The 22,743-nt window shown below is 44.4% G+C and overlaps 1 protein-coding gene across 1 annotated transcript in view; it reads left to right on the forward strand.

Moving 5' to 3' along the window:
* The window catches only part of ANTXR2 (ANTXR cell adhesion molecule 2), a 196,441-nt gene that overhangs the window by 2,647 nt on the left and 171,051 nt on the right, over positions 1–22,743 (forward strand). The window contains exons 2-4 of the mRNA XM_070948476.1: positions 9,458–9,529; positions 12,392–12,463; positions 21,881–21,962. Coding sequence (XP_070804577.1) covers positions 9,458–9,529; positions 12,392–12,463; positions 21,881–21,962 — 226 coding nt within the window. The remainder of the gene's footprint in view (positions 1–9,457; positions 9,530–12,391; positions 12,464–21,880; positions 21,963–22,743) is intronic.

The raw sequence follows: 22,743 nt of genomic DNA on the forward strand, positions 1-22,743 counted from the left end.
AGCGAGACATGGATTAAGTGAGATTTTTTTTATCCTCTTTCTTGCCAACAATGGTTAAAAAAAGGAATCACTGCCATTGATAAATTAGCAACCCAGACGTTAAGTTTTGTTGCCCTCAAGTGCAGGTAGTCCTCGATTTACAACCACAGCGGAGCCCAAAAAGTGCTGTCGTTCAGCACTTTCTTGCCACAGTAGTTTAAAAAAAGGAATCACTGCTGTTAATAAATTAGCAACCCAGACGTTAAGTTTTGTTGCCCTGAAGTGCAGGTAATCCTCGACTTATGACCGCAAGGGAGCCCAAAAGTTCTGTCTTTCAGTGAGACATGGGTTAAGTGAGTTTTTTTTAACCATCTTTCTTGCCACAGTGTTTAAAAAAAGGAATCACTGCCGTTGATGATGATGATGATGATGATGATGATGATGATAATAATAATAATAATAATAATAATAATAATAATAATAATAATAATAATAATAATAATTTTATTTCTATACCGCCCTTCTCCCGAAGGACTCAGGGTGGTGTACAGCCTATTAAAAGCACAAAGACAGACATCAATTTAAAAATAATTAAAATTATTAAATAATTTGGGCTCAGATTTAAAACCCCAAATTTAAAACACCCAATTTAAAATCATTACATCGATAGCCCGGCCTGGCGGAACAGCAGGGTCTTGAGGGCACAGCAAAATACGCGGAGGTCGGAGATCTTACGCATTTCCGGGGGCAGTTCATTCCACAGGGCAGGGGCTTCCACAGAGAAGGCCCTCCCCCTGGGTGTTACCAGCCGACATAACTTGGCCGATGGCACCCTGAGGAGACCCTCTCTGTGGGAGCGGACTGGCCAGTGGGAAGCTATTGGTGGCAGAAGTCAGTCTCGAAGGTACCTGGGTCCTATGCCATGGAGCGCTTTAAAGGTGGTAACCAGTACCTTGAATCGTACCCGGAAGACCACTGGGAGCCAGTGCAGCTCGCGCAGGAGGGGTAAGCAATCCGGTTGTTAAGCGAATCTGGCTTCCTTCCACACACACCCAGGTTGATTTTGCTTGATTGGAAGGTCGCAAAAGGGGATCACGTGACTCTAGGAGACACACAGCGACGGTCATAAATAGGAACTGGTTGCCAACTGGTTCTTCTGAATTTTGATCCGGTGATCACTGGGATGCTTGCAAAAGACGTCGCTGTGAAAAACACTCCTAAGTCACATTTTTCAGAGCCGTTGTAACTCTGAACAGTCACTCAACGGACTGTCGTAAATCGAGGACTATCTGTAGAGTCAGAGGAAGAGATTTGAACTTGCAAAGAATACAGAGCTGGAAGGTTCGTTGCCGAAGGAGAGGATAGAAAGGAAATGTATGTAAATGACATGATTTGTGAACGGTTAGAGCAGGGGTGTCAAACTCAATTTCATTGAGGGCTACATCAGGGTCGTGTTTGACCTTGGGAGGCCGTGGCCAGGGTGGGCATGGCCAACATGATGTCACTCATCAAGGCTCTGTTTTTGGCCACGACAGCCTCTTGCAGCCCTCTGCCAGTGGAAACAGAGCCTGGGAGGCCTGTGTGTGGCCCTCCCAAGCTCCGTTTTCACTGGCAGAGGGTTGCAGGAGGCCGTCACGGCCGAAAACGGAGCCTGGGAGGCCTGTGCGTGGCCCTCCCGAGCTCCGTTTTCACTGGCAGAGGGTTGCAGGAGGCCGTTGTGGCCAAAAACTGAGCCTGGGAGGCCTGTGCGTGACCCTCCCGAGCTCCGTTGTCACTGGCAGAGGGCTGCAGGAAGTCGTCGCGGCCGAAAACGGAGCCTGGGAGGCCTGTGCATGGCCCTCCCGAGCTCTGTTTTCGCTGCCAGAGGCATCGCAGGCCAGTCCTTCACTGTTTCCAGGCCGGCCCCGTGGGCCAGATCTAAGCACCCCGTGGGTCGGATCCGGCCCATGGGCCTTGACTTTGACACCCTTGAGTTACAGGAGGGCATAGTGATTGGGATGTTTCCTTTGCCCCTTAATGTGATTATTATATAGATGAGTCCTCAAAAAGATGGAAGAAGTCTCTAAATTGGGGATGTGATTGTGCTTGTTCTTTTGTGTGCCGCCAATAAGAACTTGAGTGATTGGCAGAGGGTGTTTAGTAGCATGAATAGATAGTCCTTGACTTACAACTACTTGTTTAATGTTCGTTCAAAGTTACAGTAGTGAAAAAAGAATGACTTATGACTGGTCTCGCACATATGACGGTTGTAGCATCCCCATGGACACGTGATCAAAATTCAGGTGCTCGGCAACCGACAGGTATTTACGGTAGTTGCAGCAACCCAAAGTTACGTGATTTGCAAATTTCCCAGCCAGTTTCCAACAAGCAAAGACAACAAGGGAAGCCAAATTTGCTTAACAACCGGATGATTCACTTAACAGCTGCAGTGACTTGCTCAACAACGATGGCGAAAAAGGTTTTAAAATTGGAGGCGACTCGTTTAACAACTGCCTTGCTTAGCAGTGGGAATTTTGGGCCCAGTTGTAGTTGTAAATCAAGGATTATCTGTAGGATGCAACGTTCTGTAGGTATATAAAAGTTAGCGTTTCAAAGGCCAAGTTGGGCACACTCAACAAGGAATGTGGGTTGAATGATCACAATTATTCACAGGGTGTGAAGCTAAAGTGGATGTGATAGATTGTGTATTAAAGAGGAGAATATAAATGGAGAATTTTTTTGTGACAAGCAGATATTGGTAGAAAGATAATATGTCGCATGTGGATTGTTGTAAGGAAGCAATGGCCGTTGAAAGAAATAAAAAACACACATGAAACCAGATTTCATAAAAGGCAAATGTGATTCTTTTCAGTGGAATGCCTTTCAAAGAAAAAAGTGAGCTAAGCAGTTTCATTATCTCTAAATAAAACGTTGCCAGAAGAACAACAATAATACTAATAATAGTAAAAAAAAAAAAGAAAGGCTTTCAAAAATCCTGTCTCCAATGCCAGAATGGCTCTCTATTAACCCAACAGTGAACGTCACTCAGTATCTCTGTGACTGTATAGGGTAATCCTCGAATTACGACCACAATTGAGGCCAAAATTTCTGTTGCTGAGTGGGACAGTTGTTCAATCTTTCCCTCCATAGTTGTTCAGTGAATCACTGCAGTTGTTAAATTAGTAACATGGTTGTGAAGCATATCTGGCTTCCCCGTTGATTTTGAATTATCAAAAAGGTCGTAAAAGGGGACCACATGACCCCAGGGGACATTGCAACTGTCCTAAATGTGAGCCAGTTGCCAAGTATTCGAATTTTGACCCCGTGACCATGGGCAACCTGCAACTTTTCACACTTCTGTAAGTGTGAAAAACGGTAATAAGTGACTTCTTTTCAGTGCCGTTGTAACTTCCAACAGTCACTAAATCACGAAATGAATGATTTTACGTCGAGGGCTATCTGTGTCTGAAGGACTACCGTCAGCCTCAGGTGGATGTTTTCTCTTTTAAATACCCAGCTCCCATCTCGCAAAAGGCTGTTTTGCTTTCCTGCCTCCTCATCCTCTTTGAGGCCTAGCAGGTAAAGGAAGATCTGATTCTAAAACACGAGTGTCCAACTGGATTTCTTTGAGGGCCAGATCAGCATTGTAGTTCTCCATGGGCTGGCCAGAAGTGGTGAGACAGGGCCGATGCCTCCTGCAGCGCTTTGCTGGCCAAAATGGGCCACAGGGGGCTGCATGTGGCCCCCCTGCGCCCCATTTTCGGCCTTGGTGGCCTTGGCTGGCAAAGTGCTGCAGGAGGCCATCCAGGCCGAAAACGGGGTGAAGGGGGGAGCACACATGGCCGTTTTGGCTGCCAGAGGCACTGCGGGCTGGTCCTTTGCTATTTCCAGGCCAGCCGCGTGGGCCAGATTTAAGCACCCCACGGGCCTTGAGTTTGATAACCCTGTTCTAAAACAAAGTTTCTTTCTTATTCTAAAAAAACCCAGCAATCACACAAGGTACATAGAAGCCATGATCTTTTCTGGCAACATCACTGCTTCGGTCCCACTGTGAGATAACAATAGTTTTCGACCGTTTTCATCTTTTGATCCCCTGCCAGTTTGAAAGTGGTTGCGTGTATTTTTAGTTGACACTTGCATTGCCAAAGGGGGGATCTTGAAAATCAGCCCAAGTAATAACGAAACAAGTGAGAGAAAGATACTACGTGAACAGTCATTGCTTGTACATACATATACGGTAGTGTGAGAAGGTGACTTGTAATATAAATAGGAATTTGTTTTGTTTTGTGGATTCGGATGAAATGGATGAGGAATTTTCTAGCCTAAATCCCACCGTTTATGATTTAGATCCATGCCCTTCCCAGTTCTTTGGATAGCCGAATTCTTTGGATAGATGGGAAGGGGTAGTGGATATTTATTTATTTTTATATTTGTTTTTATAAATAACTCAGAATCATATCAAGGTGGTGAACATATCCAACACATCTTCTTCCTCCTCCTGTTTTTCCCCACAACAGCAACCCTGTGAGGTGGAAAAGGTTGAGAGAGAGTGTGAATGGCTCAATGTCACCCAGTTGACCTTCATGTCTAAAGTGGTTCTAGAACTCACAGACTCCCACGTTCTACCCTGGTGTCTTAACCACTACACCAAACTGGTTCTCTTTAATTTTCCTTAATGCCTCTTTGGTGGACAAGGACATGTTGGTTCCTTTGTAGGAGAGGCATTGGGGGCTGTATTTTGAATTCAGCTATTTGGGATATGTGTCTACCTGCTTCCAACCTCTCCTTTTTATAGGAAAGTTTGTTGAGAAGTTGGTGGGAATTTGGTTACAGAAAGTTGTAGAAGAAGAGATTAGCCGAGTCCTTTTAAATAAACCTTTAAAATCAGGTCTAGGACAGAAGAGATTTCTTATTGTTACAGAAATGGCTAGTTTCTATTATTATGAAAAAGTAAAAAGTTGAGGGTAGAGCTTAATGCCTTATTTTATTGCACCACAGGAATCGGAAGTCAATGCCTTTTGGTTTTCTTTTCCCCTTCCTTTCCTTCACTATTCACTTCCTTTTTTCCTTTCCTAATTTCCCTAATATTTGCTTTTGTATTCTCTTTGTATGTTATATTATAAACTAATAAAAACTGTATGACTTTAAAAAAAACATAAAATCAGGTCTAGGACAATTCACCATGGCCAACTCAAAGTGGCAAATTCGCTACGATCAACTCGTCTCGGGCATCTTGCCACGGGACAGTTCACCACGGCAACTTGCCCCGGGACAGTTCGCCACGGCCAACTTGCCATGGGACAATTCGCCACGGCCAACTTGCCGCGCAACAGAAGTTACATAATATTGAAGAAGTGGTGAAATAGAATCATGGAAGAAAGGATGCAAAAGGTGGAACAAAATAAAATGTGAACGACAAACATTAAAATATTTTTTTAAAAAAATATTTTAATTCATTCAATGAAATTGTTGAATTGTCCTGCGACGAGTTTTGTTCCGTGGCGAGTTTATCCTTTCTATTTAAAGTCTGCATTTGGGCTGAGCATGGAACGGAAATAGCATTGCTGGTTTTTGTGAGTGACCTATGTGGGAAACTGGTGGAAGGAATGCAGCCCTCTTGGTTTTATTTCATTTCTCCATCCTGTTCAATACCATTAAGTATAGTATCTTTCCAAGAATTAGAGGCACTATTTTCAATAGGCCCATTCTTTCCAAAGCAAGTGGTGTCTGTTGTGGTCCACCAGCAGCCTGCAGAGCTGGCAGCGGAGTTGGACAGTGAGGAGGCTGGGGAGGACAATGGGCCAGTCCTGGAGTCTGGGGAAGGCCCGGATGAGGGCTCTGGGTCGGAGGCAGAGATGGGGCCAGGGCCATCTGGGAGTGATGTGCGGACTCCAGAGCCTCCAGAGGAGGACAGTAAAGAGGCAGAGGAACAGGAGAAGCCTGTTCCTAGTGCACGCATGCGCAGAGCTGCCAGAAGGCAAGGGCAGCTAAAGCAAAAAGGACGACTCAGGAGTAAGGCCAGGAGATGATTGGCCCCTCCCATAAGGCTTAAAAGAGCAGCAAAGGCTCTTGGGCTCTTTGTAGGAAAACAACATTGCTACATTTGTTTTTAGTCAGTGTCTCTTGTTTCTGAACTTCATGGGGCTTTGCCAAGAAAAGCCTTTGGCAGGGTGCCAAAGTAGACAAAGGTTTGTGATAAGTCTGAAGGACTTTTTCTGAAGGACTTGTTTTGGAATTAATTTGGACTAATTACTTCATTCCCAGCTGTTATAATAAAATAGGGTTGTTTAAGACTGATTGTGTCTTTTATGCCTAAGGGAGCCTAGGTCACAACAGTGTCAATCATTTTAGGGGGGAGAGAAATCAGACTGGGGAAATCTCCCTTGGGGTTGTTTTTAGCCTTAGTTCACACTTAATATCCACATGAAACCGCTGGGAGTGATTTGGTTCTGGGTGAGGTCTCATCAATTCCTTAATGCAGGGGTGGGCAACTATGGCCCTTTAATGACTTCTGGACTTCAACTCCCAGAATTCCTGAGCCAGCCATGCTAGCTCAGGAATTCTGGGAATTGAAGTCCACAAGTCATGAAAGGGCCATAGTTGCCCACCTCTGCCTTAATGACATTCTAAAATGATAGAATTATAGACTTGGATGGGATGATGAAGATTATATAGTCCAGCTCCCTGTCATATATTCAGGAAAACTAATCAAACCATTCTTAGACAGCCTCTTCTTAAAAAAGAAACTTTAGAGGTGGAGAACCCAACCTCCGTTGGCAGACTGATCCGCTGTTGTATACATCTTACCATCAAAAAGGTTTCCATTTAAATCAGAGGTGTCAAACCTTGGCAACTTTGAGACTTGTGGGACCTCAACTCCCAGAAGTCCTCAGCCGGCCACTTCACCTCCCAGAATTGCCCCATTCCCCAGCCAGCCATGCTGGCTGAAGAATTCTGGGAGTTGAAGTCCTCAAATCTTAAAGTTGCCAAGGACGATTTAAACAAAATTTAGGTGAGTATAATTTATACTCATTATTTTGGGTCCTGGTTTTTTTTGTGGACATGGAGCAATAGTTCTTGTGACCACAATCCTTATAGCTTCTCTTTATGTAATTTATGTCTCCTTACCTCTTCTTTCAGTGGTGTATTTCAAATTTTTTTACTACCGGTTCTGTGGGTGTGGCATGGCTTGGTGGGCGTGGCTTTGTGGGTGTGGCATGGGAAGGATACTGTAAAATCTCCATTCCTTCCCCACTCCAAGGCAAGGTTACTGCAAAATCCCCATTTCTTCCCGATCAGCTGGGACTTGGGAGGCAGAGAATAGATGGGGGCGGGGCCAGTCAGAATATTTACTACCGGTTCTCCGAACTACTCATAATTTCCACTACCGGTTTTCCAGAACTGGTCAGAACCTGCTGAAACCCACCTCTGTTTTCTTTCCTTCAGAATCCCAAATTCTAATAATAATAATAACCTTTATTGTCACCGCACAACATATGTACAATGAGATTGGTGGAGCTCCCTCAGTCCACCTCCCTCCAATGCAATACAGCTCATAGTGAAGACAGAAAATCCCTAATCCAATAAATCATATTAACAAAACACCCAGTCCTATTGCATCAGTGTGAACATATTACACATTGCGCCGGTCCTGCAAGTCCATCGTAGTACATAGTTATGAAGTTATTTCTCATTCAGGAGTCCGACAGCCCACGGATAAATTCCTTCCTCTTGCATTGTAATCCCAATCTTTACTGTCTTCCTCTGCAGCCTCTTTAATCTGTCAATATTCTTCTGAAAAAGCAGCGCTCCAAATAAGGTGTGATCCTACCTGTGTGATAAATAATGATAAATAATGACTTCTTGCATCTTTGATACCATCTTTGGTTTGAATCAATGATGGTATCAAAGCTCATAACTAGGTTAGCCTGACCCACATGGCTAACTCATATTCAGCTTGTTGTCAGTGACTCAAGTCCATCTTAGATGCTTCCAAGTCATGAACCCCAATTTTGTATGTGTCTTCCACATTCGTTTCTTGCTAATGTAATGCCATATTTCTCCATGTTTTGTTCCTCCCAATTCAGTTTTCCAAGTGTTGAGCAAACCTCTCAGTCTTGTGTCATCATAATATTTTATTAAGCAGCTCATTAATTCCATCATCTAGATCAGTAGTTACAAAGCTCTGACCACAAGACCCATCTCTGCCTAACCCCATAGGTTGCTGATGTCCAGCTTGTTGATGTAGGATCATAAGTGGCGAAACTCTGAATTCAGTAGGGTTCTGATACTATCATTATAATTTTGTTTTCATTTGGGGAGGTATTCATTTATTACTTCAAATATTAAATATTATAGATATTTGATGGTTACCAATCATTTTCAACTGAGGAGAACTAGTATAAATCTCTACATAGTACAATTAGATAATATAATTAGTTTTGATCACCACACTATAAAAAAGATATTGAGACTCTAGAAAAAGTGCAGAGAAGAGCAACCAAGATGATTAGGGGACTGGAAGCTAAAACATACGATGAACGGTTGCAGGAACCGGGTATGGCTAGTCTAGTGAAGAGAAGGACCAGGGGAGACATGATAGCAGTTTTCCAATATTTGGGGGGCTGCCACAGAGAGGAGGGGGTCAACCTGTGTTCCAAAGCACCTGAAGGCCAGACAAGGAATAATGGATAGAAACGGATCAAAGAGAGATTCAACCTAGAAATAAGAAGAAATTTTCTGACAGTGAGAACAATTAACCAATGGAACAGAAGTTGCCTTCAGAAGTTGTGGGAGCTTCATCCCTGGAGGCTTTCAAGAAGAGACTGGATGGCCATCTGTTAGAAATGGTGTAGAGTCTCCTGCTTGGGCGGGGGGTTGGTCTAGATGACCTATAAGGTGCCTTCCAACTCTATTAATCCGTTAATAATAATGCAGGTAGTCCTTGACTTACAACCATAATTGAGCCTAAAATTACAGTTGTAAGTTGTGCCGGTCATTAAGCAGGTCATCATGTGATCATAACTGATTTTATGACATTTTTGCAGCAGCCTTTAAGTGAATCACCATGGTTGTTAAATGGATACTGCGGTTGTTAAGCAAACACAGCAGTTGTTTAGTGAATCCATTGTCTATAATGAGTGTTTTGTACCGGCAACCAGAAATAAACACCGGTTTCTAGCAAATAGTCATAAATTGAGTTCACAGGACTGCTTTAAATGCAGGCTGGTTATTGAATACCCAAAATGTGATCAGTGACCTCAAGGGGTGTGTGTGTGTGTGTGTGTGTGTGTGTGTGTGTCCTGTAACTTGGAAGTAGCCTTGAGGAGCTCTGTTGTAACTTCAACCCATCGCTTAATGACTGGCCATAAGTGGGAAACTACCTGTAGCAGGCAAGTCTGAATCCTTCATGAAAACAGTGTTTCAAAGAAGTATTTTAAGAAATTCGACTATTTATTGGCACTTAATGAACATTAATTTTTGGATTTTTTTTTTCTAGATCAGGGAGCGTAACAACACACTGGTCAGAAATTGTTGAATTTGTGAAGCAGCTGACAGAAAGATTTGTGAGGTAAGTTGTCGAACAAGTTAGAAAGAACCATATTTCCTTTTTTTTCTGGTAACTATTTTCTTTTTTCAATTTCCTGTTTTCCCTGGAGACCATGAATAGTTTCATAGATTGCAAATGAGTTCGAAACTAGATCTGGCTTGTTCTTAACAACATAAGCTTGTTTTGTTGGGTCAAGTTGAAAAAGAAGCTGGAACATGTTTAGATCAGATTTCCAACACTTGCTAAGAATATCTCTAGAAATGGCCATTAAGAGTGGTGTTTGAGCCTGCATGACAGGATACCAGGTACAATTTTGACCAAAATGACTGTTGTAAAGCAAAAAAATGAAGGGCCAGGAAAAGATTTAAAATATATTAAGATAAAAAAACCCCACAACTATTTATCAGAATGTAAAAAGGAGTTGTTTTAAATCAGTCCTGCGGTGAAGAAGAAGAACAAAAACAGGAAATAACATTTTTGGTCCTTTAGTTTTTCTTCCCTCTGTTTCTTCTCTTTTTCATTATACAATCACACCTTTTCGTGCATTTTCAAGGAAAGCAGTTGTGGGACACCACTGAGTTTTCTGACTTTTTCCCAAGGATGTTACACAGATGTACCCAACATCTGCTTTAATAATGGCAGCCTGATTTTGATCATGGTACTCCTCAGACAAGAACAAGATTATTTTAAAAGTTATAGACGACACTCGAGTCTAGTTAAACACAGGACTCTTTGAGTCCTGGAAGCAATTGCATAGACACCACCGCACTTAATTGTTTCCTATGGAAAATGCAGTACAGTTAGGCAATTGTGTTTGGCCAGCTGGTGGAAGAGGAATCTTAATTGCAACGCATCTTATCTTCGTAGGGCAGAAAACAAGGCCTCTATAGAATAAGGAAAGAAATCTGATTGGTTTTTCCTTTCCTGGGACAATGTAAATTAATAAAAAGAGTCATTGACAGAGGTCACGGGATCTGGAATTTCAGTTACTGGCAACAGAGATGCTTCTTCCTTCCAAAAATGATCTGATTGCCCATTCCTGAGACTTTTGGTCACTCTTGATTTCGACAAGAACTCCACCCTTTTTATTTCTGAACTGACTGGAACAAAAACGATTTGGTGGAATCGTTCTGAACAACTTTTGAGATTTTTGTCCTTGTTTCCCCCACTCCTTCTTTCTCCAGGGGGGGGGGGGAAGAGGAAGGCTTCCAGGGTTCCACTGAAATGCTGTTCAGTGCAGCATATGGTAAAAATTCTGAGCAGGTTTCATTATAAGAATTAGATCACTCCAGTAAGGGTTGTACATCTGTTCTCCATTTTTTTTTTCTCCTTTTCTGGGCCTGAACGACGAAGGCCTGAAGTTACAACATAACACACGTTCGGTTTCTTTTCAAGAGCTTCAAACGTGCAGAGAGGATATTTTAAAAAAATTAATAATAGGAACGTATGCTTATGAATTTCTCCCAGAATGGGATTCCGTGATGGTGGGATTAAAAAAAAAAAATCCAAACATACAAAAGGGTAAAAAAAGAAAAGAAAAAGTATTTGGCAATGATGGGATCTATCTTTAGACAAAGAAAAATCGACTGAGGAAAATGCTTGAGATGGCTCCCTCGGATTAAATAATAACTAGCGGAGACAAAACAGCCCGCTTTGTGTGATAACAGTCTCTCCTTCATTTTTGGTGACAACTTGTGAGACAGATGCTTGACGTCTTTCTGGACCTTCCTGGGCTGTAGAATGACCCTACACCAGGGGTGTCAAACTCGATTTCATTGAGGGCCGCATCGGGGTTGTAATTGACCTCAGGGGGGCGTGGTGGGCGTGGCGGGCATGGGCGTGGCCATCTGAACATCGCTCATGTCAGGGGGACGCCTGTGGTGGCCTGGAAGGGACTGGAGGAATCCGTTGTCTCCAGTGGAGGAAGGCGAAATCTGGGCCACGCCTCCTGCCCCCCTGAGGTCAACCACAACCCTGATGTGGTCCTCAATGAAATTGAGTTTGACACCCCTGTCCTTAAGGTTCCTGCTGCTGTGCTCACTCTCCTTTGCCAGGTTGCTCATGGTGTGTGTGAGAACAGTGGTGGGATTCAGCCGGTTCGGGAAAACCGGTAATTAAATTGCTGGCTGGGCCCTCCCCTCCCGCTCCTTCCAGGAGTCCCCACGCACCCCATTGTGGCTCCCAGTTAAATGCAGGGAGGCCTACTAGGCCCAAAACCGGGCACGGGGTGGTGTGGCACCCCCACCACCCCCCGCGGCCCATTTTCACTCCCAGGAGGCTTGAGGGAGGCCTCCTAAACCCAAAACAGTGCACTGGTGTATGTGGCGCATCCCCTCCGCGGCCCGTTTTTGCTCCCAAGGGGAGTGCAGGAGGCTGACTGCTGCCTATCACACCCCCTGGCCATGCCCACCATGGCCACGCCCACCCTATGGGCCAAAAATGAACAGAGAGAACACTATGGTCTAAACTCCTAAAAGGGAAAGCAACAGCTTAATTACAGAGAACTGTGGTCGGTTTGATGCAGAATGTGAATTGAGCAAAATCAATCAGATCCAATATAAGAAAATATCTGTAACGCAGAACTGAACTGTGCAGCCTCTTTGTTCTCTGAGCTGTTTGCTTACAGACATTTTACTACCCAACTAGGTAACATCATCAGTTGAATATTGAAATGTCTGCAAGCAAATGACCAAGCTCAGAGAGCACCAAATCAAGCAGTATATATACTGCTTTCAGGACAGGTGAAATATAGAATTGCTGACCGACATGTTCTGTCTCGGATACTAGATAATGGTCTGTGTGATCAAATTAAAGACTCCTTGGAATGTTCTGGCTTACATGGCTGAATTTAATTGTTTTCTTTCTCTTTCTCATCTTCAAAAGCCCTCGGATGAGAATATCCTTCATCGTGTTTTCCATGCAAGCAACTGTGATTCTGCCACTAACCCAAGATAGGTAAGTAAATGTCGACATTGCCCGTTTTTAAATGCTATCAAATCCTCTTTTTTTTTTTTTAAGCACAGAACTGTGGACTTCTTCGGCAATTAGAATTACACAGTTGCAATGATTGGATAAGTACAGGGATGGGCTTCAAAAATTTTAGCAAGGGGTTCTCTGCCCCGTTGCTGGATGGGCGTGGCCATGGTGGGTGTGGCCTAGTCGGCCTCCTGCACCACGGCGGGTCTGTGTGTGTTTCCCCTTCCCCCCCCGGGCTCCGGAGACTAGAGTAAGGGAATGCTGCGATGGTTGTAAGTGTGAAAAACGGTCATAAAAACTGTCATGTTTTCAGTGCTGTTGTAACTTGGAACTGTCACTAAACAAAAGGTTGTAAGTCAAGGACTATTTGTGTGTATATATATATATATATATATATATATATATATATACATACACATACACAATATATATATACAGAGGATATATATATATACTGTATATCCTCTGGCCCAGAATAATATATATTTCATAATAATATAAATTTCACGCTGCCCATGCTAAAGCTTCCATTGTAACTCCCATAGGATTTCAAAACATTCTTACCAAGATTAACATTCTTACTAAAGTAACACAACTGTAAATTTAACAGTAACAGAGTTGGAAGGGACCTTGGAGGTCATCTAGTCCAACCCCCTGCTTCATGCAGGAGACCTATACTAGGGATTCGAACCACCGAACTGCCAACCTTTCTGATTGACAAGCTCAGTGTCTTAGCCACTGAGCCACCTAGCCAGGCTTATGATATACCGTGTGTATGCTGTGTTTCCCTGAAAAAAGACCCTTATATTTATAAAAAACACATTAAAAAATATTATATTTTTTGAACCCTGAAATAAGCACTTGGTCTTATTATTTTGGGGCGCGTGGAGCGAAACGGGGATCCTCTTGCCGTCTTACCTGCTTTCCAGCTTTGTCTCCCTAACCCTAACCAGAAGAAATGGCGGGGACCAGCTGCGCATGTGTTTAAATATTTTCAGGGAGGTCTTATTTTCAGGGGAAGGTTTATTTTGGGGGGAGGTCTTATTTTCGGGAAAACACTGTACTTGCATAGAAGCCCATCTGTGGATAAGCTGACCCTTGAATTTTTAACCAAATACCATGAAAAACAAACCCACGGACAAACAAACTTGCATTTCTCATGGTTTGTTTGGTTAAAAAATTGAGGGTCTGCTTATCTGCGGGTGGGCTTACACAGGAAATGTGAGCATCAGTGTATATATTCATGGACAGGTTCATCCACTAATAAACTGAACCTGATTGTTCGGATGGAGTTTGACACCTGACATTCTCAGCTGATGTGGTGGAATGTAGTCTGGATTCCCAGGAGGGAGGGGCTGCATTCGAGAGGATCGAAGACTTAGATAGTTTGGTCAGGAGAAAGGAAGTTAAGAGGGCTCCTCCCTAGCAATTCTCAGAGAATATCTATGGTGATGTAGATAGTTATCCTTGGTTTGGCAAGATTTCTGCCTGTAGGTGAAGAACAATAAAGAAAACTGCTCTGAACCAACCCCATGTGTCTTTCTTGATTCTTGGGGCCTGGTATCTTGCCAGGGAGTGTACAGATAGCCCTGAACTTACGTCTACAATTGAGCCCCAAATTTTGGTTGCTAAGCAAGGCACTTGTTAAGTGAGTCATGCACCAATTTATGATTAACAATACTTAGAATAGAATAACAAAGTTGGAAGGGACCTTGGAGACAATAGAATGGAATGGAATGGAATGGAATGGAATAGAATAGAATAGAATAGAATAGAATAGAATAGAATAGAATAGCAATAATAGCAATAATAGGAATAGGACAGATTTGGAAGGGACCTTGGAGGTCTTCTAGTCCAACCCCCTGCTTAGGCAGGAAACCCTACACCACTTCAGACAAATGGTTACCCAATCTCTTCTTAAAAACTTCCAGTGTTGGAGCATTCACAACTTCTGGAGGCAAGTTGTTCCACTGATTAATTGTTCTCGCTGTCAGGAAATTTCTCCTTAGTTCTAGGTTGCTTCTCTCCTTGATTAGTTTCCAACCATTGCTTCTTGTCCTGCCCTCAGGTGCTTTGGAGAATAGCTTGACTCTCTCTTCTTTGTGGCAGCCCCTGAGATATCGGAGCACTGCTATCATGTCACCCCTAGTCCTTCTTTTCAGTATGTTTTTTCCCCCATAGTTGTTATGTGAATCACTACAGTTGTTAAGTGAATTATGCATTTAAGTGAATCTGGCTTCCCCCCTTGACTTGGCTTGATAAAATCTCACTAGAAATGTTGCAAATGACAAACCCAGAATCCCAGGATGCAGCAACCATTGTACAGTAAATGCATGCTGGTTGCCAAGCACACACAGTTTGATCATGTGACTGTAGGGATGCTGTAAGGGCATAAGTCTGAGAATTGGTCATAAGTCACTTTTTTCAGTGCATTATAACTTTGAACGATCGTTAAATGAATTATTGTAAATTTAGTTTTAATTCAGCATATTTAGTTTTAATTCGGTGGACAGTAAAGCACGAAAATTTAATTTTTTTCCCTTGACTCCATCCATTGCTTTTTGGAATGCAGATGCCGATGTATGACTCAAACTTCAAATACAATCTTTGATTAAAAAAACAAAAAAAACAAAACCCAAATCCAAAATGGCCACATTTTGAGTCTGCTTTCTCACTTCATTCTAGTGGCTTGTTATTAAAAGTGCCATGGTGGCCCAGTGGTTAGAATGCAGTATTACGGACTGCCCGTGGCCAGGCATTTGATCCTGATTGGCTCAAGGTTGACTCAACCTTCCATCCTTCCGAGGTCTGGCAAAATGAGGACCCAGATTGTTGGGGGCAATAGGCTGATATTTGTACACCACTTAGAGAGCTCTGTAAAGCAGTATGGAATGGTAAAGGTAAAGATAAAGGTTTCCCTCACGCATGTGCTAGTCGTTCCTGACTCTAGGGGGCAGTGCTCATCTCTGTTTCAAAGCCAGCGCTGTCCAAAGACGTTTCCGTGGTCATGTGGCCGGCAGGACTAAACGCCAAAGGCGCACAGAACGCTGTTACCTTCCCACCAAAGGTGGTCCCTATTTTTCTACTTGCATTTTTTATGTGCTTTTGAACTGCTAGGTTGGCAGAAGCTGGGACAAGTAATGGGAGCTCACCCCGTTACGCGGCACTAGGGATTTGAACCGCTGAACTGCCGACCTTTCGATCAACAAGCTCAGCGTCTTAGCCGCTGAGCCACCACGTGGTATATAAGTATACAAGTGCTATTTCTATAGTTAGCCAAATCTTGGGGAGCATTTTGAGAACTCTGCTATGTCTTCTAGATCAGGGGTTCCCAACCCCCGGTCCATGGACCGGCAGTGGGTAGCGACATGCCAGAAACTGGGTTACGCAAACAACTGAAGCCTGTTGTGGCCTGTTGGCCACCGGTCCCTCCAGCAGTCAAATCAGAGGAGGAGAAGGCGTGGGACTCAGGATCAGCATCAAGGCAATCTAAGAGCTCCGAGGGGGAAGAGGGAATGGAGCTGGCAGAGAGAGAGACAGAGGCAGAGCCTGGGCTGTCCGTCAGCCTTCAGATGGAGAGTCAACAGGTCTGGAGGTGGCTGATGAGGAAGAGGAGGAACAGCTGGGTCCAGTGCCTGACGCGCGGATGCGCAGAAGGCAGAGGAGAGGAGAGCAGTGGAAATCTGTGGACCAGTCCTTGGGCAGAAAAGCCACCTCTGCTAGCTCTGGGGATAAAAGGCAGGGGGCTGAAATGAATAGGTGTGGCAGACAATTATTCATCTCCCTGCTGGACAGACTTCTTAGCCTGCGGTGAGCGAAACTTTTTGCCGGGGCTGCTGGCGCTCCTAATAAAGGAATCTTTGAGTTACCTTCAGAGGGTTTGTCGTGTTTGGGGAGCTGGGTCAGAACCAAGCCCCATTTGCGGGATGCTGACAGTACGCGAAATCACGCCCCCTCCGGTCTGCGGAAAAAAACTCTCTCCACAGAACCGGTCCCTGGTGCCGAAAAGGTTTTGGGGGTGGGGAGGTGGGGGGGGCAACTCCTCTAGATGTTGAGTCACGTAGAAGCATTCACAGGAGATGCTAATGTATTAATTGGGAGAGAGCCACGTGCCTTCTTCTCCAATCTGACATCAAGAAAGAAGGACTTGGCGCCACAAGCATTAAGTAGGGCTTTGGAAGGAAGACAACCAGCGTGATAACTGTGAGGGATAAAAATGTGCCTTTGCTGAAAGACAGAGGTGTGAGAAGCTTCTGCATATGTTCCACCGAGATGTTCTATTTGTAACTGTGAAGCCGTCTCCAAGTTGCCATCAACGGATTGTCTTCCTTTTGCTTTGGTCTCGAATTCTAAATGGGTTGCAGAAGGAACCTTCCAGCTTTCGTTCGGTTATTTCAAGGTAGTCGGGCTCTTCAGAAGTTGGGTGTTTTGCATTTGCTGTAGCAAACCATCACCTATTCCACTGTGCAAATGTCTGCTTTTGTTGTTTAAATATGTTTCGATGTGTACATAATGACTTCCAGCGACAGAGAAAGGATTCAGAAGTGAGTGAGGTTTTTTTGGGGAGGGCGAAAAGCTTTGTGTTCAGGAAAGAATCAAGAAAGGGAACCAAAGAAAAAGGGACAATGAAGAAAAAGAAATAATAAGAGAGATATGGGTGTGTGTGTGGAGATACAAAACGGAAAGAAGACCACCAAGAAACATTGTTTAAAAAAGAGGATATATTTATGTGTTTATTTATTTATTGTATTTATTGATTGGTTCGATTTATATGCCGCCCTTCTCCGGAGACTCAGGGCGGCTTACAATGCGTTAAGCAATAGCCTTCATACTTTTTGTATATACCTGCTTAGTAGGTCTTTCGCCCCCCCCCTAAGCGGTGTTCTTTTTTTATATAAAGTCAGCTTATTGCCCCCACAATCCGGGTCCTCCATTTTACCTACCTCGGAAGGATGGAAGGCTGAGTCAACCTTGAGCCTGGTGAGATTTGAATTCGCAGTAATTGCAGGCAGCTGGTGCTATTTAACAGCACTTTAGTCTGCTGCGCCACCAAGGATCTTGATGTTGTATGTTATGTGTTTGTCATATTGTGTTGTAATAAAATATTAAAAATTAAAAAAAAGAAAAGGGTAGGTGAAGAAACATACATGGTGGCATCACAATAGCAACTCTGTGCCGTACTAACTTGTGTTCAGTGTTAAGACGTTGCAACACATGGTTTCATCATTTTTATTTTCGCCAGTGCCGTTTGGACTGGATGTCTGCAACAGGAAATCATGTATTTCATTATATTTTACCATGTTCTGTTAAAGATGTATGTTTCCACCAATTGCAATATACATTTTAGTTTCCTCTAGACCAGGGGTGCCAAACTCAATTTCATTAAGGGCCGCATCAGGGCTGTGGTTTACCTTGGGGGGCTGACTAGTTGGGTGTGGCTGATTGGGTGGGTCATTCAAAGTCATTCAAAGTAAAGAGCTATTTTCTAGAATATTTTCAGTTTTCTCCTTCCATTTGCAAGTTTTAATCCAGCTCCTTCATCTTGTTTTTTCCCAGTTCCCCAACGAAACACATTTTCACTTGCTAGAAGGAAGTAGGAATTGACTGTGTTTATTGAGCATCTGGTCTATTGATCGTCTCTCTTCTTTTTATTTTGAATATATTGAAATAAGTTCTTTTTATTTACATTTGGCGTCTCACCCCATATCATTCTCAGCTTTAGCTTTCTTGCTTGAGTCTTTAGTTCTGATCTAAAGTTAGCTTTGATCTACCTGTAAGTATGTTTTTTGGGGCCTCTCGTTTTTTCCACCTTGTTTCTTCTTTAAAAGGACCGTTTCTGCTGAAGAAGAATCCAAACGCCTTCTGCAAAATATGTCTCTTTCCTCATTAGTCTTTTTAGATTTAGAGAATCTTAACAATCATGATACATTTCTACACTTGTATCTCAGAGTAAGAAAAAAATCATAAGAGAAATAACCAATGTTTGCAGTTCAAAACATAGTTAGGGTTCACGATCAGCCTAGAACTATGATGGCGAACCTATGGCACTCGTGCCACAGGTGGCACACGTAGCTATATCAGTGGGCACGCCAGCTCAGCTCTGGCGTGCCGGCCAGCTGATTTTCGGGCCTTCTGGGGCCACCAGAAGTAGTGAAACAGGCTGTTTCCTGCCTCTGGAGGGCCTGGGGGGTGAGGGTGGGGAAGGCCCGTTTTTCTTTCTTACCTGGCTCCAGATCCTCTCTATGCATCTGGGAAGGGCGAAAACAGCCTTTCCCACTCCCTCGGAGGCCCTCCGGAGGCCTGAAAGGGCCCATTTCCCAACTCCCGGTGGGACAGGAAGTGACTTTTTTGCTGTCCCCAGCCTTCAGAAGACTCCTAGAGGGGGGTTGCGCGTGCATGCGCGGGGGGGGGGGGGGCGCAAAGAATTATGGGTGTGGGCACGCGCATGCGCGAACCTCCCCCACTCCACCCCTCTCCTGGCATACGATGGCAAAAAGGTTAGCCGTCCCTGGCCTAGAAGTTCAGTCTAGGAGGAACAGTCTTGGCGTTAAGAGAACTGATGTAGATGAGTGAAAAGAACATATTAGGAAGGAAAGTCTCTATGTGCCTAGAGCTCCCTAAAATATGGGTGTTGCAAAATTGAATTTTATTGGTTGGTTTAAAATAAGATAAGCAACTTTTATTTTTCTTCTACTCTTTTTTCATTTCCTAACCCTCACCACCACTACCACCACTTCCTCCTCTTCCTCTCCCTGCCCCCCTCCTCCTCCCTTCCTGTCCCTCTCCTCTTCCTCCTGCTCCTCCTCTCCATGTCCCTCTCCTCCTCCCTTCCCTGTCCCTCTCCTCTTCCTCCTGCTCCTCCTCTCCATGTCCCTGTCCCCCTCCTCCTCCGTTCCCTGTCCCCTCTCCTCCTTCTCTCCCTATCCCCCTCCTTCCCCTCTCCCTGTCCCCCTCCTCCTTCCCCTATCCCCCTCCTCCCTTCCCTGTCCCCCTTCTCCCTTCCCTGTCCCTCTCCTCCTCCACTCCCTGCCCCCACCTCCTCCCTTCCCTGTCCTCCTTCTCCTCTCCCTATCTCTCCTCCTCCTCTCTTCCTTGTCCCTCTGCTCCTCCTGCTCTCCCTCCTTTCCCTGTCCCTCTCCTCCTCTCCCTGTCTCTCTTCTCCTCTTCTCTTCCTTGTCCCTCTCCACCTCCTGCTCCTCCTGCTGCCGCTCCTTTCCCTGTCCCTGTCCCTCCTCTTTCCCTGTCCTCTCCCTCTCCTCCTCCTCATCCTGTCGCTCTCCTCCTCCTCTTTTCTTCCTTGTCCCTCTTCTCTTCCTGCTCCTCCTCCTTTCCCTGTCTTCCTCCTTTCCTCCTCCTCCTCTCCCTGTTCCCCTCCTCCTCCTCTTCTCTTCCTTGTCCATCTACTCCTCCTGCTTTTCCTGTTTCTCCTGCTCCTCCTCTTTCCCTGTCCTCCTCTTCCTCCTTTCCTCCTCCTTCTCCTTTCCCTGTTCCCCTCCTCCTCCTCTTCTCCCTGTCCCTCTCCTCCTCCTCTTCTCTTCCTTGTCCCTCTCCTCCTCCTCTTCTCTTCCTTGTCCCTCTCCTCCTCCTGCTCCTCCTGTTCCAGAGTATTACAACCCAGATGGTAATTGCCTCTTTTTTTTTTTTTACCATTAATCCACTGTGTTTTCTTTTTTGTACTCATTGGGCTCCACAGCTGAAGTAAGGGCTGCAGGTGTCAAAAAGTGCGGGGAGGTCTCGGTTCTATGCTGGATAAATAAAACTGAACTGATTGTACAAGAGCTATTTTCTGCATTGCAAAATCTGGTTTGGAAAAAAAAAAGAAAAAGAAAAAAAAAAAGAAAGCAACCCTGGAACTTGATTTGTCATTTGTTTCTTGGCAGCAGAACTGCCAGAGCCTGCGGACAGTCTGCCAGACATCCCCTGGCAACCAGAGAGCGTCTGCTTGGTAATCTGCATTCGTACATAATCAGTTTCAGGTTGTTTTCAATAGACGCCGAGTGTAAAATATTTTGGATTAAACAGATTGCATTGACTTTATGTAACTTGTTCAGCTGCCATCTATAGCGCACAGCATGTCTTCGGTGGCAACCAGAACTGGTAGTACAGATTTAAATGGCTTGTTGAAGAGGGTTTCCCCCTCCCCTCTAGTCTACTTTTTCAATTGTGGGTGAGAGGGATGAAATGGAGAGCGATTCAGAAATGGGAAGTCCGCAGGTTTCTCTATGTCTTACTTATTTATTAAATTTCTATGCCGCTTACAATGAGATAAAAATGACAGTATAAACCATTGAAATGATAAAACATTAGTGTTAAAATTAACAGATAGCTAAGGAAGGAAGAAGTAGAAGAAGAGCAGGCAGAGCTGGGGGTGGGTGGAGTTAAACATGTTATCATCTTAGAGTCGATGCGTTTCCACAAAGGGTCCAAGTCAGTGGTGGGTTCCTCCTGGTTCGGCCCAGTTCTCCCGAGCCAGTAGCGGTGACAATATGACGTCACCGAACCGGTTCTGCCCCCCTGCGCTCCTCCACCCCCGCGCCCCCTCACCTCCCGCGCCCCCCCACCCCCCCGCGTTATTCTTACCTTTTATTTGGCCCCACCACCAATCTATTACTGCCTCCTGAGTCCCAGCTGATGGCTAGAGGGAAAAAAAAAACTGTTTAAACTCTTCAAAGGGCCACCCTACAGCTGATCAGTGTTAAAAGAAAACAAATGAGTAGACCAGTGCCTGCAAAAATACATGAGTAGATCAGTGCCTGCAAAAATAAATGGGTAGACCAGTGCCTGCAAAAATACATGAGTAGATCAGTGCCTGCAAAAATAAATGGATAGACCAGTGCCTGCAAAAATACATGAGTAGATCAGTGCCTGCAAAAAATAAATGGGTAGATCGGTACAGTTCTGCAAGCAGTTAAAAGCCTGGTAGACCAATACCTCTGCTAAATCCTAAATAATTGTCACATGACCATCAAGCCACGCCCACAAAATAAGCCACGCCCACAGAACCGGTAGTAAAAAATTTTAGAACCCACCCCTGGTCCAAGTACAATCCTTCTAGAATTCTGTTGACCCTTATCTGATGCCAATTTAGAATTGAACTTTAATTGACTAGATCCTTCCGAATAGTCTTGAGCATTGAATCCTCTGAATTTAACACAGCCTGATTATTCACACCTGATACTTTATAGGCCAAATTCACCATGGGCAATGTATCTGTTTAGGTGTAGCCATAGAAAGCAAGACATTTTAAGATTCTGGGGTGATTATTTTTGACCAGGGGAAAACTGCATTTACAAATCTGTTGTCTCTAAAGATCTGCCAAGCTACTAGGAACTGAGTTAACTCCAGTAATTTGGGTGTCTTTAATAAACCTTTTCACGATTTCCCCCTTATTTTTAGGCAACAAATTCAGAGAGGCATTGAAGATTTACAGAACGTTAAGCCAGGAGGTGAAACATATATGCACGAAGGATTACAAAAAGTAAGTTCTTTGCATTTTCTGTAATTGGAGATGCAATTGCTGTTTGAGAACTTTCAACCTTTTGAATCGTTTTTTGCATTTTTTTTTTTTTAAAAAAGGTATTATTTCTAACATGCTTCATTCCTGAAGAATTCTGGGCAGCATACAGGATGCTGATGCTGATGTTGCTCTGAAAATCTTTTTGGCAAATAATGCAAATACACACGTGGATAAACACACAAAGAACTGTGTGACCCATAGAGCAGAAAGACAGAGTTGAAAGGGACTTTGGAGATCCTCTAGTCTAACCCCCTGCTCAAGCAGGAAACCCTATACCAGCGATGGCTAACCTTTTTGCCATTGCGTGTCAAAAGCAAGGGAAGTGCGGGAGGGTCGCCCGCGCGCGCCCATACCCATAATTCTATGCGCCCCAACCCCCGTGCATGCACACTCGACACCCCTGCACTCCCCCCACTTTTCGCACGCGATGACCCGGTGGCCTGTTTTTTCGCCCTCCCCAGGCTCCAGAGACTTTCTAGGAGCCTTGGGAGGGCGAAAACGGCCTTCCCCACCCTCTGGAGGCCTTCCGGAGGCTGGAAAGGGCCCGTTTCATGACTTCTGGTGGGCCCAGAAGGCCTGAAAATCAGCTGTCCAGCACACACATGTGCACCGGAGCTGAGCTTGCGTGCCCACGGATATAGCTCCGCCCTATACTATTTCAGACAAATGGCTGTCCAATCTCTTCTTAAAAACCTCCAGCGTTGGAGCACCTACAGTTTCTGGGGGCAAGTTGTTCCACTGA

This window comes from Pituophis catenifer, unplaced genomic scaffold (assembly GCF_029215685.1).
Source record: "Pituophis catenifer annectens isolate HBS135680 unplaced genomic scaffold, rPitCat1.0.hap2 SCAF_8, whole genome shotgun sequence".
NCBI classification, from domain to species: Eukaryota; Metazoa; Chordata; class Lepidosauria; order Squamata; family Colubridae; genus Pituophis; species Pituophis catenifer.